This window comes from Globicephala melas, chromosome 11 (genome assembly GCF_963455315.2).
Source record: "Globicephala melas chromosome 11, mGloMel1.2, whole genome shotgun sequence".
Lineage (NCBI taxonomy): Eukaryota > Metazoa > Chordata > Mammalia > Artiodactyla > Delphinidae > Globicephala > Globicephala melas.
The window spans coordinates 31,565,585-31,581,756 of NC_083324.2; the positions used below are offsets into that span (position 1 = coordinate 31,565,585).

Below are 16,172 nucleotides of genomic sequence, written 5' to 3' on the forward strand. Positions count from 1 at the left end.
CCTTCCCCTCAAACTCATCTCTTGTCACTCTCCTCAGCAACACCCTGCAGCCACTTTGGCTTCCTCTAAGTTTTGAAAACATCACTGCCCAACAGAACTTTCCTTGCTAACGGAAATGTTCTTCTGCACTCGCCAGTCATCTCTTGGTGTCCACCAACCACACACAGTTATTGAGCACCTGAAATATGGCTAGTGCAATTGAAGAAATGAATTTTTAATTTTATCTAATTCTAATTAATTTAAATTTAAATAGCCAAACGTAGGTAGTTTGGCTACCATACTGGGCAATGCAGCTCTAGAACACATTGAGGTTTTCCCATTTTAAGGCCTTTTGCTGTATGGGAACTTACAGATCAAACTAAAATGCTTGAATCACATAGTTTATTAAATTAATTTAAAACACAGCACAGAGCAAGGGAAAAGAGAAAGGGTAAGTTAACACACTGTTAGGAAAGGTTGCATGAATGGTGGAAGGATCACACTGCTCAAATCCTGGGTTATGTAATGCTTGTATATCCTCCCTTTCTTTGCTGTGTCAGCCTTCTCTGCTGACAGACCAGAGTTGAGGTTCAATCAAGAGGGCCCACAGACAGAAGGTGCCCTGGGCCAGTGGTACACACTTGTTCTACCAGAAAGATGCAGGGACAAGTACACCTGGCCAATAGCTGTAGCTTGCCAATTACCCTGCTGAACAGCTATGAGTTTTTATGTTTTGGGCAGAAGACACATACACCAGAACAGTTATTACCAGTGAGTGGCTGGATTAAGAGCTCATAAATATTAAGTGCTCATGTATATTTACTGTATCCTGGACATTAAATATCTCGTATATATTTAATTTGTCATGAATATTTATTTAGTGCTTATGTGCCTTATGTATACTTAGTGCCTCTCAACTATTACTCTTGGTCTTTTAATTTCTTTCTATTTACATTTAACACACATGCTCTACCCACTAACTACTTATCTAAACGTAACATACGTTATGAGTTTCATTTATCCCATTTGCTTTTTCTTTTCTTCTGCATCATAACGCAGTATTCTCAAACAGTATAACTAATGCACCTTATACCTCTGCACATATTTCTTCTCTGCATGGTGACCGTCCTCTGGCTCATCCCATAACAAGCTCCAAGAGCCTTTAGGTCTCAGTGGAAATGTCACCTCCTCTGAAAGGCCTTCTCTGATCACCCATCTGCTATGGACTGAATTGTGTCCCTTCCCAAATTCACAGTTGAAGCCCTAACCCTAATATGACTGTGTTTGGAGATAGGGCCTTTAGGGAGGTTAAATGAGGTCATAATCTGATAGGATTTGTGTTCTTGTAAGAAAAGGAAGAGACACCAGAGGTTTCTCTCTCTCCTTGTACACAATAAGGAAAGGCCATGTGAAAACACAGCAAAAAGGCAGCTACCTACAAGCCAGGAAGAGAGGCTTCACCAGAAACGAATCCTGATGGCCCCTTGATCTTGGGCTTCTGGTCTCCAGAACTGTGAGAAAATAAACTTCTGTTGTTCAAGCCACTCAGTCTAGAGTATTTTGTTATGGCAGCCTCTGAATTTTTTTTACTCATGATACTTCTAACACCAAATGTATGGATATTTTCCTCACACTAACCAATTCTCCAACTCTTCGGACACCAAGTGGGTGTTCAACAATTCAATTCAATTCTAACACTATAAACCTAGGGTTAGCATCAGATCCCTCAGGTGAAAGGGTTCAGTTCCACAAAACTGCCCCCACTTCGGACACCAGTCACGAGTCCCAGGTACTTCTGACCAACTGGCTATTAATCAGGAGTTCCCACAATTCCCTCCTCAGGTTTGATAATTTGCTAGGACAGCTCACAGAGCTCAGGGAAACACTTCACTTACTATTACTAGTTTATTATAAAAGATACAACTCATGAACAGCCAGATGGAAGAGATGCATGGGGCAAGGTATGGGGAAGAAGTGCAGAGTTTCCATGGTCTCTCCTAGCACCTCCATGTGTTCACCAACCCAGAAGCTTCCTGAACCCCATCATTCAGGGGTTTTTATGGAGGTTTCATTATGTAGGCACAATTGATTAAATCACCAGCAACTGGTGATTAGCTCAATCTCCAGCACCTCTCCCCTCCCCTTCTGTGGGGCTGAAAGTTCCAATCCTCTAATTATGCCTTTCTGGCAACCAGCCCCCAGTCTGAAGCTATCTAGGGGGCCCCAGTCACCAGTCATCTCACTAGCATACAACAGTCCCTCTTATCACTCCAGAGACTCCAACGGTTTTAGGTGCTGTATGCCAGCAACCTGGGACACAAATCAAATATTTATTTTTATCATATCATTCAGCCCTAGCAGACTAATACACCATCTATCAAATCCTTCTAAAGTAGGTCTTTCCCACCCCCATTAATCTGTATCTTACCACAACATTTACTTCTTTACACATAATTCGTCATTATTTTTAGTTATTTGCTTGCTTACTTTTAAAAAAAATTTTTGGCTGTGCTGGGTCTTAGTTGTGGCAAGTGGGATCTTCGTTGAGGCACATGGGATCTTTAGGTGCAGCATGTGGACTTCTTAGTTGCAGCACGCAGACTCTTAGTTGCGACATGCATGCGGGATCTAGTTCCCCAAACAGGGATCAAACCCAGGCCCCCTGCATTGGGAGCACAGAGTCTTACCCACTGGACCACCAGGGAAGTCCCTTGTTTACTTTCTTTTTACCTGTTTCCCACAACAAACTGTAAGTTCTGCTATGGCTGCAACTATGTCTGTTTTGCTCATTTTTGTAACCTCAGCTAGTTGTCAATAAATATTTATGAATGAAACTTCAAAGCACTTATTAAAAAATGAGTGAATGAAACTCTTAAGTACATATTATTGTTTGACAACAAACAAACCTATAATTCAGCAAACCTGGCTCTTGAAAATAATTGAAAATTATTTTCAATGTATGATTGTGCCTGAAGCCAACATTTTATTTTATCGTGGTAAAATATACATAACATAAAATTTACCATTTTAACCATTTTATGTATACAGTTCAGTGACATTAAGTCCATGCAGATTGTTGTTCAACCACCAAAGCTATCCATCTCTAGAACTTTTTCATCATTTCAAACTGAGACTCTGTACCCATTAAACAATATCTTCCCATTCCCTCCTCCTCCTAGCCCCTGGCAACCACCATTCAACTTTCTGTCTCTGAGTCTTATATGAGTCTCTAGGCACCTCATATTAAGTGGAATCATATAATATTTGACTTTTTGTGTCTATCTTATTTCACTTAGCATCATGTCTTCAAGGTTCATCTATGTTGCAGCATGTGTCAGAATTTTAATCCTTTTTCAGGCTGAATAATATTCCATTGTATGTATATACCACATTTTGTTTATCCATTCTCCTGTAGGTGGACATTTGGGTTGTTTCCTCCTTTTGGCTATTGTGAATAATGTTGCTATGAACACTGATGTACAAATAATTGTTTGAGTCCCTGCTTTTAATTCTTTGGTGTATACACCCAGAAGTGGGATTGCTGTATTATGTGACAATTCTTTTTTTTTTTTTAATGTGACAATTCTATGTTTAATTTTTTTGAGGAATTTCTATACTGTTTTCCACAGTGGCTGCATCATTTTACGTTCCCACTGGCAATGTGCAAGGATTCCAATTTCTCCACATCCTCACTAATGTGTTATTTTCTTTTGTTTTTGATTGTTTGTTTTTGATAGTAGCCTACTTAATGGGCGTGAAGTGGTTTCTCATGGATTTGATTTGCATTTCCCTAATGATTAGTGATGTTGAGCATCTTTTCATGTGCTTATTGACCATCTGTATATCTTCTTTGGAGAAATGCCTTTTTAAGTCCTTTGCCCATTTTTGAATTGGGTTGTTTTTTGTTGTCTTTCAAGTTGTAGGAGTTCTTTAGATATTTTGGATATTAATCCCTTAACAGATTAATGATTTGCAAATATTTTCTCCCATTCTGTAGGCTGTCTTTTCACTCTGCTGATGGCATCCTTCGATGCACAAAAAATTTTAATTTTGAGGAAATCCAATTTACCTATTTTTTCTTTTGTTGCCTGTGCTTTTGCTGTCATACCCAAGAAATCATTGCCAATCCAATGTCATGAAGCTCTTTTTCTATGTTTTCTTCTAAGAGCTTTATAGGTTTAGCCCTTATATTTAGGTCTTTGATCCATTTTGAGTTATTTTTATATAGGGTTTAAGGTAAGGGTCCAACTTCATTCTGTTTTCATTCTTCTTCTATCTTATGGATATCGTTTTCCCAGCACTGTTTGTTGAAAAGTGTATCCTTTCCCCATTGAATGGTTTTGGTACCCTTGTCAAAAATCATTTGACCATATATGCAATGGGTTATTTTGGGGCTCTCTATCCTATTCCATTGATCTATATGTCTGTCTTTATGCCAGTGCCACAGTATTTTGATAACTGTAGCTTTGTAGTAAGATTTGTAATCAGGGTGTGTGAGTCCTCTGACTTTGTTTTTCTTTGAAACCAAATTTTTAAACCTACAAATAATTTCCAAAATTATTTGTAGGGGTTGCCATCTCAGCAACAGTGCAAAAATACACATTTCACAGCAATTATTTCCAATAAGAACTGGTCTTCTATGTAAATTCTTCACAAGAAGGTGTCTAGGAATAGCAGTCCTAGTTTGGAGTCACTGTATTTCTTTTATTTTCCTTAGATAAAACTCTTACTCACACTTGAATTAGAATTTGCTGTATCTTAGCCTTTTGTTCAGGCTGGCACTGCCCAGCTGGGATATCAGCCAAAGAAGACTTCCTGGATTAAGTTTAACTTAGGTAACTCTTTCAGTTTGGGCTATCAGACTCCATTAGTTTGCCCAGAATACAGAAGAGAACAAACATGTTCAAAACAAGCTGGTTGGGATTTTATCAGGCAGGGTTGCTGCACATTCAAGGTTAGACTAAAAAAAAAAAAAAAAAAAAGTCAATGAGAGAAAAATCAAAGCTGAAAGTTAAAGGCAAACTCTCAAAACTAGGCAGAGCCTTTCTGGATTGCCTCTGTATATGACAAAAAGAGAATCAAGCTTATTTTAGTGGGGTCTTTGAGATTTTCTCTCCATTTCAGGTTGTGCAGAAGAAAAAGTATAGTTTGAGAAACTTGCCTGGTATTTTGCTTTTCTCCTAACAGAGGTAGGGTGGGGTACTAAGAAAGAATGTTGGACTGTGTCTAAGGAGCTCTGGCTTCCAACAGGATTTTGCCACTGACTTGCAATGGGAAATAAGTCACTGGCTCTGTGAGCTACAATTTCCTCAACGATGTGCTGAAAGAATTGTTGGATTTTTAAGAACTCTAACAGCTCTAATAATATGACAGAATCATGGTTTTTTGTGGGGTTTTTTTAACCTCCTCTAGATACTTCTCTTATTATTCTCTAATTCTTAGAAAATGGTGTAAAACGGTTATTAGCATTCATGTTTTGTCTGCTCTGCTAAATTGTACAGTCCTAGAAAACATCACATTCAGTTTGCTATCCCTCACAATTTAAGACTATAGCTTTTATAAGTTAAATATTTGAAGGAAGGAAGGGAGAATGAGTTGAGCTATCTTTTTTTGTGTGTGTGTGGCACGCGGGCCTCTCACTGCTGCAGCCTCTCCCATTGCGGAGCACAGGCTCCGGAAGCACAGGCCCAGCGACCATGGCTCACGGGCCCAGCCGCTCCACAGCATGTGGGATCCTCCCGGACCGGGGTACGAACCCACGTCCCCCGCATCGGCAGGCGGACTCTCAATCACTGCGCCACCAGGGAAGCCCTGAGCTATCTTTTTTTGAAGATCATTTTTCAGTGATAGTTGCTTCATAATTTTGTAGAGATAAATATCCTTTAGCTAGGTGATAATGATTATATTATAGTAATAGTATTTCTCCCTGTTTTGTCCAATTAAAAATAAGTTGTGGATTATTTTATAATATAAAAACCCAGAAGCAATGTATTATGTTAGTATACTATTATACTGCTTTTTTGGCAAATAAATTCTCAGGGAAGATTTCCTATGAGCAACTCGATGTGATAAAAGGCTAATGTAATGAATCAGGATTATTTACCATGTGCTTGCAAATGTTAGAAGAGCTAGCTCAAACTAGTTCAACCAAAAAGGAAAATTTATTTGACTTATATATCTGAAAAGTTCAGGCTTGGCTAAATCTAGGGTCAAATGGATCTCTAGGGCCATTTCTTCATTTATGGTGGTAAGGCTGCTAACAGCTCCAAGCTATCCTCTCAGTAATCCTGGTGTTAGGACAGTGCCTCTTTCAGAGCAGTTCTAATGCCTCCCAGAGTTGAGCTGCATCATTTAAATGAGTCACACATGGAGATGTGCCTGCATTCATCATTGTTCTAGGTCTATGGAATACACTGATTAGCTAGGATGGGGTTGTATGCCCACACTGCAGTTCAGGGGTAGCATTTACCTCCTCCTGAACCTCATGGACTAAGAATGATCATGGGGTGGCTTCCTGTTGGGAAACTGGGGACTCTTTTTACGTTTTTTTTGGCCGTGCCACGCGGCTTGCAGGATCTTAGTTCCCCGACCAGGGATCGAACTCGCAGTGAAAAGCGCGGAGTCCTAACCACCAGGGGATTCCCAGAAAACTGGGGACTCTTAAGCAGAAGATGCAATGAGTGATAGCCAAGTAGGAGCAGTGGGAATTCACAACAAAAAACAAATCCTAGGGCTTCCCTGGTGGCGCAGTGGTTGAGAGTCGGCCTGCTGATTCAGGGGGCATGGGTTCGTGCCCCTGTCTGGGAAGATCCCACATGCCACGGAGCGGCTGGGCCCGTGAGCCATGGCCACTGAGCCTGCGCGTCCGGAGCCTGTGCTCCACAATGGGAGAGGCCACAACAGTGAGAGGCCCGCATACTGCAAAAAAACAAAAACAAAAACAAAAAAACAAATCCTAGCTCTGCAAAACAAATTATTTTTAATTCTGTTTTTATATAAAAGTAATGAACTGAGAATCAACTCTATACACAAACTTGTTTCTAGCATTTAACTTCTAAAGCTTTCTGATGTAGGTTTGTACACTGTAAAAGCTTTAATACAAAAGCTGACTCATGTCAGTTATGAATCACATCTGGCTGCAAATGACAGATCTAACTATAGTGCCTTGAACAGATAAGGGTTAATTTTGACGTTCAGAGGTAGGTTGTTACTGGTATTGGTTTGGTGACTTATGGATGTGAGTCTCTTGATATTTTCTTCATGGTCCCAGAATGGCTGCTGCAATTTTGGGCTTCATGCCCAGGGTGGCAGTAGGAGGAAGCAGAGGAGTACAAAAGGGCAAGAACTGCCTGCTATATAAACATATATTTTTCTTTTTTCCTGTGTACTTTTTTTTTTTTTTTTTTGCGGTACGCGGGCCTCTCACTGTTGTGGCCTCTCCCATTGCGGAGCACAGGCTCCGGACGCGCAGGCTCAGCGGCCATGGCTCACAGGCCCAGCTGCTCCGTGGCATGTGGGATCTTCCTGGACCGGGGCATGAACCCATGTCCTCTGCATCGGCAGGCGGGCTCTCAACCACTGCGCCACCAGGGAAGCCCTTCCTGTGTACTTTTTAAAGAGTATAACCAGATGTTCTAATCAATACTCTTGCATACATCACATGGTCACATATATCTTCTGTGAAGCTTGAGAAATGTAGTCTTTTAGTTGGGCTCAGTGCCACTCCAAATTAAACCAGCCTGCATTACTAAGGAAAAGGGGGATAATGGATATTGGGGGGCTGTCTCAGTCAGCGGGAGCTGCTATAACAAAGCAACACAAACTGGGTGACTTAAACAATAGATATTTCCTTCTCATAGTTCTGGTGCTGGCTAACTCAGCTCCCTGAAGAGGGCACTCCTCCAAATGGCCCTCTTCTTGCTGTGTCCTCACATGGCAGAGAGAGAGGTCTAGTTTCTTCTTACAAGGACATTAATCATATCAAGGGGCCCCACTATCATGACCTCATATAAACCTAATTATCTTCCAGCTCCAAATACCATCACATAGGGGGTTAGAGCTTCAGCATATGAATATTCAGCCCATAACATTCCACCCCTGACAACCCCCCCAAAAAATTTACATCCCTCTTGCATACAAAATACATTCATTTAATCCTAATGGCCCCCAAAGTCTTAACTCATTCTAGTATCAACTTTAAAGTCTACAGTTCAAAATCTCATTTAAACCAGATATGGGTGAGACACGAGGTATGATTCATCCTGAGGCAAAATTCCTCTCTAGCTGTGAACCTGTGAGACCAGGTAAGTTATGTGCTCCAGAATACAATGGTGAGACAGGTACAGGGTAGACTTTACTGTTGCAAAAGGGAGAAATTGTAAGGAAGAAGAGGGTATCAGATCCCAAGTAATTCCAAAACCTCATAAGGTAAATAATATTAGATCTTGAGGCCTGAGAATAATCCTCTTTGGTTCGATGCTCTGCTTTCCAGACCCAATGGGGTGATCCCACCTCTGTAGCTATGCCAGGTGGGGGGCCCCACCCCCCAAGCTCCAGGTGGCTGCAGTCTGGCCCAGCGAATCGGAAGCAACAGATCGCCCCAACCCTTGAAACTGAGGAGGCAGCCCCGATGATCTCTGAATCACCTTTGTGGTCATTCCTCCTTTGCCTTGAAGAACAGCACACGTTTGCAGCTGCCTAGCTCCACAGTCCAGTTCTGTGGGGTCTAAGAAGTCTGACAGCCTTCCTTCTGTGCTGGGGTGGCTGATTAGGGCTGTGGCTCACACCCACTATAAACAGGGTGAGAATTTTCCGAATTTTAAAGTTCTAGTTCATTTTTTGTCAACAATTCATTGTTTTGACTCATTTCTCTCTTTTGCGTTTAATGCTAAGTGGCCAGAAGGAACCAAACTGCTTCTTCATCACTTTGCTTAGAAATTTCCTCGGTTAACTATCCAGTTTCATAGCTTGCAAGTTTTTCCTTCCACAAAACACTAGAATATAGTTCAGCCAAGTTCTTTTGCCACTTTATAACAAGGAGCACCTTTTCTCCATTGTCCAATAACATGTTCCTCATTTCCATCTGAGATCTCACCAGAATAGCCTTTACCACCCATATATATACTAACATTCTACTGATGATTTACATATTCTCTAAAAAGAGGGAAGCTCTCCCTCCAGTTCTCCCCTTTTCTTTGTGAGTCCTCACCAAAATCATTGCCCTTAATGGCCATATTTCTAGCAGGCACCTCCAAACTCCTCCAGCCTCAACCCCTTGTCCAATTCAAAGCCACTTCAATATTTTCAGGTATTTGTTACGGTAGCACCTCACTCTCAGTACCAAAATCTGTATTAATTAGCTTCCAGAGAAAAAGAACCAGTAGGACTGAGATACATATACAGAGAGAGAGGGAGAGGGAGAGACTTATTATATGGAATTGGCTCATGCGGTTGTGTAGGCTGAGAAATCCAATGATCAGCAAAGGCAAGCTGGAGACCCAGGAGAGGCAATGGTATAGTTCCTGTCTGTGTTCAAAGGTCTGAGAACAAGGAGAGGGGATGGTGTAAGTTCCAGTTTGAGTCTGAGTCTTACCTAAGGCAAGAGAAGACTGTTGTCCCAGCTCTAAGACAGTCAGGCAGAGAGGGAATTCTCCTTTATTCAGCCTTTCTTGTTCTATTATGTCTCCAATGGATTGGATGAGGCCCACCTACACTGGGGAGGACAAGCTGCCTTACTCAAGTCCAGCAATTTAAATGTTAATCTCATCTAGAATCACCCTCATATACACACCAGAATAATATTTAACCAAATATCTGGGCAGTCCATGGCCCAGTCAAGTTGACACATAAAATTAATCATCACAGTGGCATAGCAATTTCTGCCACAAAGATATTAGTGAAAACATTGTGATTTAATTCCTTTCCTTTCTGTTTCAGTTGTTTTCTTATTATATAAATATATATATAAAGAAAGCTTTTAGTTAAATAGATATTACACAGATGAAAAAAAAGAAATGTTTAATTCTAAGCAAAAAATTTCTCCTAAGTCAGGATATTTTTTTATCAACTCCAGTGTCTTTTTTTTTTTTTAGATAGTCTATACAAACAGGATCATTCATTATATTTTGTGACCTACCTTTTTCTACTTAAAATATATAATTTGAACATTTCTTTGCTACAAAATATTCTTTTATGACTTTTTTTAACATCTTTATATGACATTTTTAATGACTGCTGAATAGTCTATTGAATGGCATTTTTCAGTCAATCTCCCCTTGTTAGACATTTAGTAGTTTCCAATTCTTCACTATTATAAGCAACTCTATCACACTCTTGGACAGTAGGACTCTCTCTTTTTTAAAAATTTATTTATTTTATTTATTTTTGGCTGCTTTGGGTCTTTGTTGTTGTGCACGGCAAGCGGGGGCTACTCTTCGTTGCGGTGCACAGGCTTCTCATTGTGGTGGCTTCTCCTGTTGCGAAGCATAGGCTCTAGGCGCGCGGGCTCAGTAGTTGTGGCTCGTGGGCTCTAGAGTGCAGGAGCAGTAGTTGTGGCGCACGGGCTTAGTTGCTCCGCGGCAGGTGGGATCTTCCCCGACCCGTGCTCGAACCCGTATCCCTTGCAGTGGGAGGTGGATTCTTAACCACTGCGCCACCAGGGAAGCCCTCTCTTGTTATCTCTCAGTGTTTAGTTACAAAAGCAATACATGCCCTCTCCAAATAACTAAAACAATACAGAATTGTGTAAGATAAAAAGCAAAGCTCCTTATTTCTATTCATCAGCACTTCTTTTACCCAGCGCTTCTATTCCCCATGGGGCAACCACCATTAATAGTTTACTGTGTGTCTTTCTGAATTTGTTTTCTGACTTCTTTCTTCCTTTTCCTTCCATTCTGTTAACTGTAGGTTTTTGCTTCCTGCTCTTCTCATCCTCAGCCTCAAGCAGCCTCTTCACTCTTATTTGCTGCTTAGTCTGGGAAACCATACTAGCACATCTACTAGAATTATGTGTAGATTTAGTCAAAATAATTTATGAGTAAAAGCCTCACATCTCTCTGATTAAAGAGCATGAACTTCACTGGTTATCCTTTCTGTTTGGCATTTCGTAGTGAGCCTTTTAAACCTACCTCCTGGTACTAACTGGGTCAAACAGTTGGTAAAGTAACCTTCAAATAAAGTGAGGTGTTACTATGTTTACTTTTCATAAGCTAAGAGTGAACTACATTTAAGAAACATTTTTATGTTGACTTTTCACGTATTCATACAACTGACCATGAAAGGAAATTTTTGTAAAATAGGAGAAGAGCAATTAAAGATTTTTTTAGTGTTTTCATTCATTCAGTAAATATTTACTGAGTACCTGTCACATGTATAGATATTAGGAACGTAAAAATGAAAAACCAAAGCTCTTCATCTTCTTTTTTTAAAGCTTTCACAAGTACTATTTAGGAAACACCTAACAGTATATTTTCTCTTCTTTGCCTGGATCCTCCCTTCAAAACGTGCATTTGAGCATCTTGTCTCTGAGTCATGTGGCAGTAAACTCAGTTCTCTACTGATAACACGTTGGCACTTGAACCCCTATATTCTCTCTATTTTCTTGCCCGAGCAGCTGCAGCAGCATTTAGCTCAGGAGCAAGAGGAAGTCCTCTGGCTGCCCAAGTAGGTGGATATCCAGGACATTTGGATTCCCTTCAGGTCCTTTTGGTAAAACTAAGTCCAGAGACCTTGGCATTGCAATTCACACCATTATCTACAGCTCACCCTTTCCTTTTATCTTTCTTCTTCTTCAACTATGAAAATTGCTGAAATGCCAGGAGTTTGGTTACGGGTGAATAGGGAAGTATGGAATGTTTTTAATCCTGCTCTCAGTATTGCTGGTAATATTAGAAGATCAGCAGAGCCGTGAATCCAGTCACGCTCTTGGCTATAGCAGCCTACCCTGACTTAAGTGCTCCTCACATGAAAAAAGACCCAGGGCTTTAGTTGACAGTAAAAGCAACCTGAGCCAGTGATGTGACCTAGCTGCCAAAACTAGCCAATGTGATCTGAACCAGCATTAATCGAAGGCTGTGGCTGGGACAAGTAAGGTAATAGTCCCAGAGTACACTCTGCAGTGGTCAGACCACACCTGGAGGATGGTGTTTCCTCCTGGGCACAGCATTTTAAAAGTTATGTTGACAAGTTGGAGTACACCCAAGTTGGGCAACAGGATGATGAATGGCCTAGAAACTACATCCTTTGAGGAACAGTTAGAGGAACTGGGGTAGTTCACCCTGGAAACTAGAGGCATAAGGATGTGGGATAACCACTTCCAAATACTCGCAGGGCTATCATGTAAAAGAGTTGAACTCTTCCGTATAATCTCAGCAAGCACAACTTAGACCAATGGGTGTACATTACAAAGCGGTTGATCTTGTCTCCATAAAAGGAAGAATTTTCTAGCCCTTACGAACATCCAGAAAATAGGAGCTTTGCAAGGTAGTGACTTTACCTTAACAAGGGGTGTTAGAATGGTGACTGGCTGACCAAACACCAGAAGATTCACGAATAGGATGGGAGGTTTGGAGAGACAAACTGATCTAAGATCCTTACAGATTCAAAGGTTCTAATGACAGAACCTCAAGAAGGAAAGAAGTGTTAGTACCTTTTTGCCTCAGATCTCATACAAGTATTAACAATAGAAACTATGCTAAAATTGACTCTAAGGTCAAATATCAAAATTATGAGGATGGAAGGAAAAAAAGTCATAGGAACTTTCTCTTTTCCCTCGTGGTTGTCGTGTTTTGTGTATAAAGATTTGTGTAGTAGTGTTTGTTTGTTATTTTCGAAGCAGATGGAATGATTTTGTTTTTCTCTTTTAAGATTCTTTAAAGCCCTGGTTTGCTTTCTTTCTCATCAAACTTATGGTCCTCTTAATAGTTTTCAGGATATTACATTTTGAAAAGATTACTCTTAATCCAAAATTATAAAGCAGCATTTCAGGGAATGGCAGTCTGTCCACATGTCAAAGAAGCAGTCCTGTGGAACAACTGGTGTTTAAAGCTCATTAATCATTAATAATGAGGTAGTGTCCAGTAAAACGTGTACGTTGCAATAGCTTGGCTCTTCCCCATAATCAGTTATGTAAGTAGACCAGAATGATCATTCCTATTTTACCAATGCAGAAACGGGGTCTTTGAGCAGCTTGCCTACCATGATTGCGGATGGAGCGGGTGCTAAAATCCAAAATCCACTAGCACTTGTCTAGTGCTCTTTCTAATACTGTTTTCAATACTAAAAACTGTTACTGTTCTTTCCTAAGAACAGGTCTAGAGACTTACTTAAATGCAGAATATATTTTTTCTCTCTAACTACAGTGGTTCTCTGGAGTAGGAGGGCAGATAGGTTAGGGCAAAGAATTGGCCTCTTAACTTTAATGCTGTCTCTAGTTCATCTTATGTCCTAAAGAAAGACTCTTGCAAACATCGCTACTGATGTCTGAGAATGCTTGACCCTCTCCTTGAAAAGAGAGATGCTAACACTTACTTCAAATAAAAATCCTATGGATGTGGACAGAACAATGCTTGTCAGACAGGGTAGATTTGACTGGGTGGTGCAGCAAAACGCTTAGGAGCTCAGGTTCAGTGAGAGAGATGTGGGCTTAAGTCTTTGTTTTGCCACCCACTGGCTGTGACATTATCATCATCTCATGGAGCCTCAGGGCCCTCATCTGTAAAATGGGAAGAATAGGACCTACCTTTTTGGCTGTTGGGAGGATTAGGTAAGATAATGTGTGTAAAAGCATGAATACTGTGCTGTTTTTTAAAAACACGTTTATTGTGAGTTATTATTCATTGTCTTTTACTCACTTTTCTATTGGGGCATTATTGTGTGTTTCTGATTTACTTCCACTTTGCAGTTTATGCTCAGCACAGTAGGTGCTAAATAAATCCTAGTCTGTAGCACCACGCTGGACCCATAATCAGTAACAATTCAATAGACTAAGTGCCTCCTGGGTGCCCAGCCCAACGTCGATCTCCAAGAATACTAAGCTGCCTGAGATTAGACCTCTGCTGAGAGAAAGTGATCCTCAGGTTGTTGTAGAGGTGTTCCAGAAAGGTCTGGCGATGGATGAGTGCTGAGTGAGTCACAGGCAACCAGGCCAAGAAAGGTGGGAGGGGGCTTGGTGGAGAGGGGGCTGCTGAATGAAGGCACAGATCTCTGTCAACAGATTGCCTGAGTGAACTGTAAGCCTGCATCAGAGTTTTAATACTTGCTTGGCTAGTCACATAACCTCTCAGAACCTCAGTTTACCTGAAAAGAAATATACAATGATGACTACCTACTAGATTCAATGAAGTAATATTTGCAAATACTTACTTGGCATATCATCTGGCACAAAGTAAGTGCTCAATAAATGTTAGCCACCGTTACCATTATGTTCTAACAATTTGATAATACCTTATAATTATGAACGGTGTCATTCCAAGAATAATTCATTCCTTGGTCGTTGGACTGCGAAGGAGGATTCCAGGATTCACTGCTTCAGTCTTGAAGAGCTTTAAAGCAAGGCGGCTTCACAAGCCCAGTCAAGGGCCTGCGCGACGTCTTTTACTCCAGGAGGCCGGTACAGGAAGACCCATGCAGAGCCGGGCTCCCAGGGTCACATGGGCCGCGGCCCCGCCCCGGCTGAGCCCGTCCCCCGCGGCTGCGGCAGCTGTGGCTGCGTCTGCGCGGAGCCGAGCGCGCTCTGTAGCGCGGTCCGCAGTGGAGGCGGCGCAAACAGCCAGGGGGCGGCGGATGGCTCTGCGGGGCCTGGCAGGCTCGGGGCCCGGCTCCCGCTGGCCGCTGGGTCAGGCGGGGGCAGCGGACGAGGAACGCGAGGCGCCGGCCGTGGTGGCGGCGGGAGACGCGCCAGAGGACGTTGAAGAGGACGAGGGCCGCAGCCGGGGCCTGCTGCGCTGGGACGGCTTCTCAGCCTGGCTGCATTGCGTGTGTGTGGTGGGCTTCGACCTGGAGCTGGGCCAAGCCGTGGAGGTGAGGCCCGGCCGCACCTGGCCCCCGCGCCCCGTCCCGGTCCCCGCGCTGGGTCAGCCCCAGCAGAGCTTGTGGCCCGCGGGCCGACCGGCCTGGACCCTGCCCGCTGCGCATCCGGGCGTGGCCGGCAGCCCCTCCGCCGTCTGCCGGGCTGCGGTCCAGAGGCAGTTCCCGTGGGAGGATCGTGGGCTGTGGCTAAGGGTGAAAAGTTCTCTCTAGTCCCCTCCTAAATACTTGTTGATGGCCCTGTTTTCTTTTCTTTTCTTTTTTTTTTTTTTTAACCCGGTGTCACAGGAATAACTAGAATGGTTAGCGGCACCCGGAGAAGGCAGCAGGCAGGATGTTTGGGACTTTTTCAAGAAGCAAACAATGCCCCTGACATATGGTGAACTAGCCAGACCTCACACAGCCAACTTTTTTTAGACTCATGGATTGTTTTGGTCGTTTGCAGCGACTCTCAGAACATTCCACTTAGCCTGAGCCGAAATGCTTGTCTCAGCAGGGGTTTTCTCCTTTTCCTCCTTTTGTTTCTCATCTCTGTTATATCTTGATGTTGCTTATGAGACGGCCTGAAAGCTAATAGCAAGATGAACGTAAGGAAAATCGTTCGCTTGTGAATTTGTCAAGTTTTCCATTTTTATAGCGCCTTGTTGAAAGGCCTTGTAATCTTGACATTATTTAGGGTTCCTTTTGTAGCATAAGAGATTGCTTGTCTTTATGTAGCCAAGAAAAACGTAGAGTCAGAAGGACCTACGTTTAGAAGATTTTTTTGTTTGTTTTGGTGGCAATGACAGATTTTAATGAATCATCTCATTCTGACTTTAGTGGCATGAGTGGGCTATGAAAATTGGCCAGGGAGGTGTTTCTTAATGTGGAGTGTGTATTCAGCCTGTCTTCTCTGTGTTTTATCATTACACAGCTCAATACACTTTGTTTCCACTAAGATTTAGGCATTATCTTGGTTGCTGAGCAGACGTATATGAAAGATATACTCTAACCTATATTTATAGAGTAAGACTACAATTTAGAGGAGAACCAAGAATTAATCACACCAGCAGATAGGGCTAAATGCAGTGCCTGGCACGTGACAGTGTTCAATAAAAAATTGATAGAGTGAGTGAATTCATGAACAGTACTTTGAGATGGAAACAACAGTTCCCAAAGACTGTGAAGAA

At 42.0% G+C, this 16,172-nt stretch overlaps 1 protein-coding gene across 4 annotated transcripts in view; it reads left to right on the forward strand.

The window, feature by feature from the left end:
• Window positions 1–14,670: 14,670 nt before the first annotated feature.
• DENND6A (DENN domain containing 6A) overlaps window positions 14,671–16,172 on the forward strand; it is a 56,373-nt gene continuing 54,871 nt past the window's right edge. For all 4 annotated transcript variants that reach the window (XM_030867487.2, XM_060308521.1, XM_060308523.1 and 1 more), the window contains exon 1: window positions 14,671–14,997. In XM_030867487.2, the coding sequence (XP_030723347.1) occupies window positions 14,761–14,997 (237 nt within the window). In that variant the 5' untranslated portion in view covers window positions 14,671–14,760. The remainder of the gene's footprint in view (window positions 14,998–16,172) is intronic.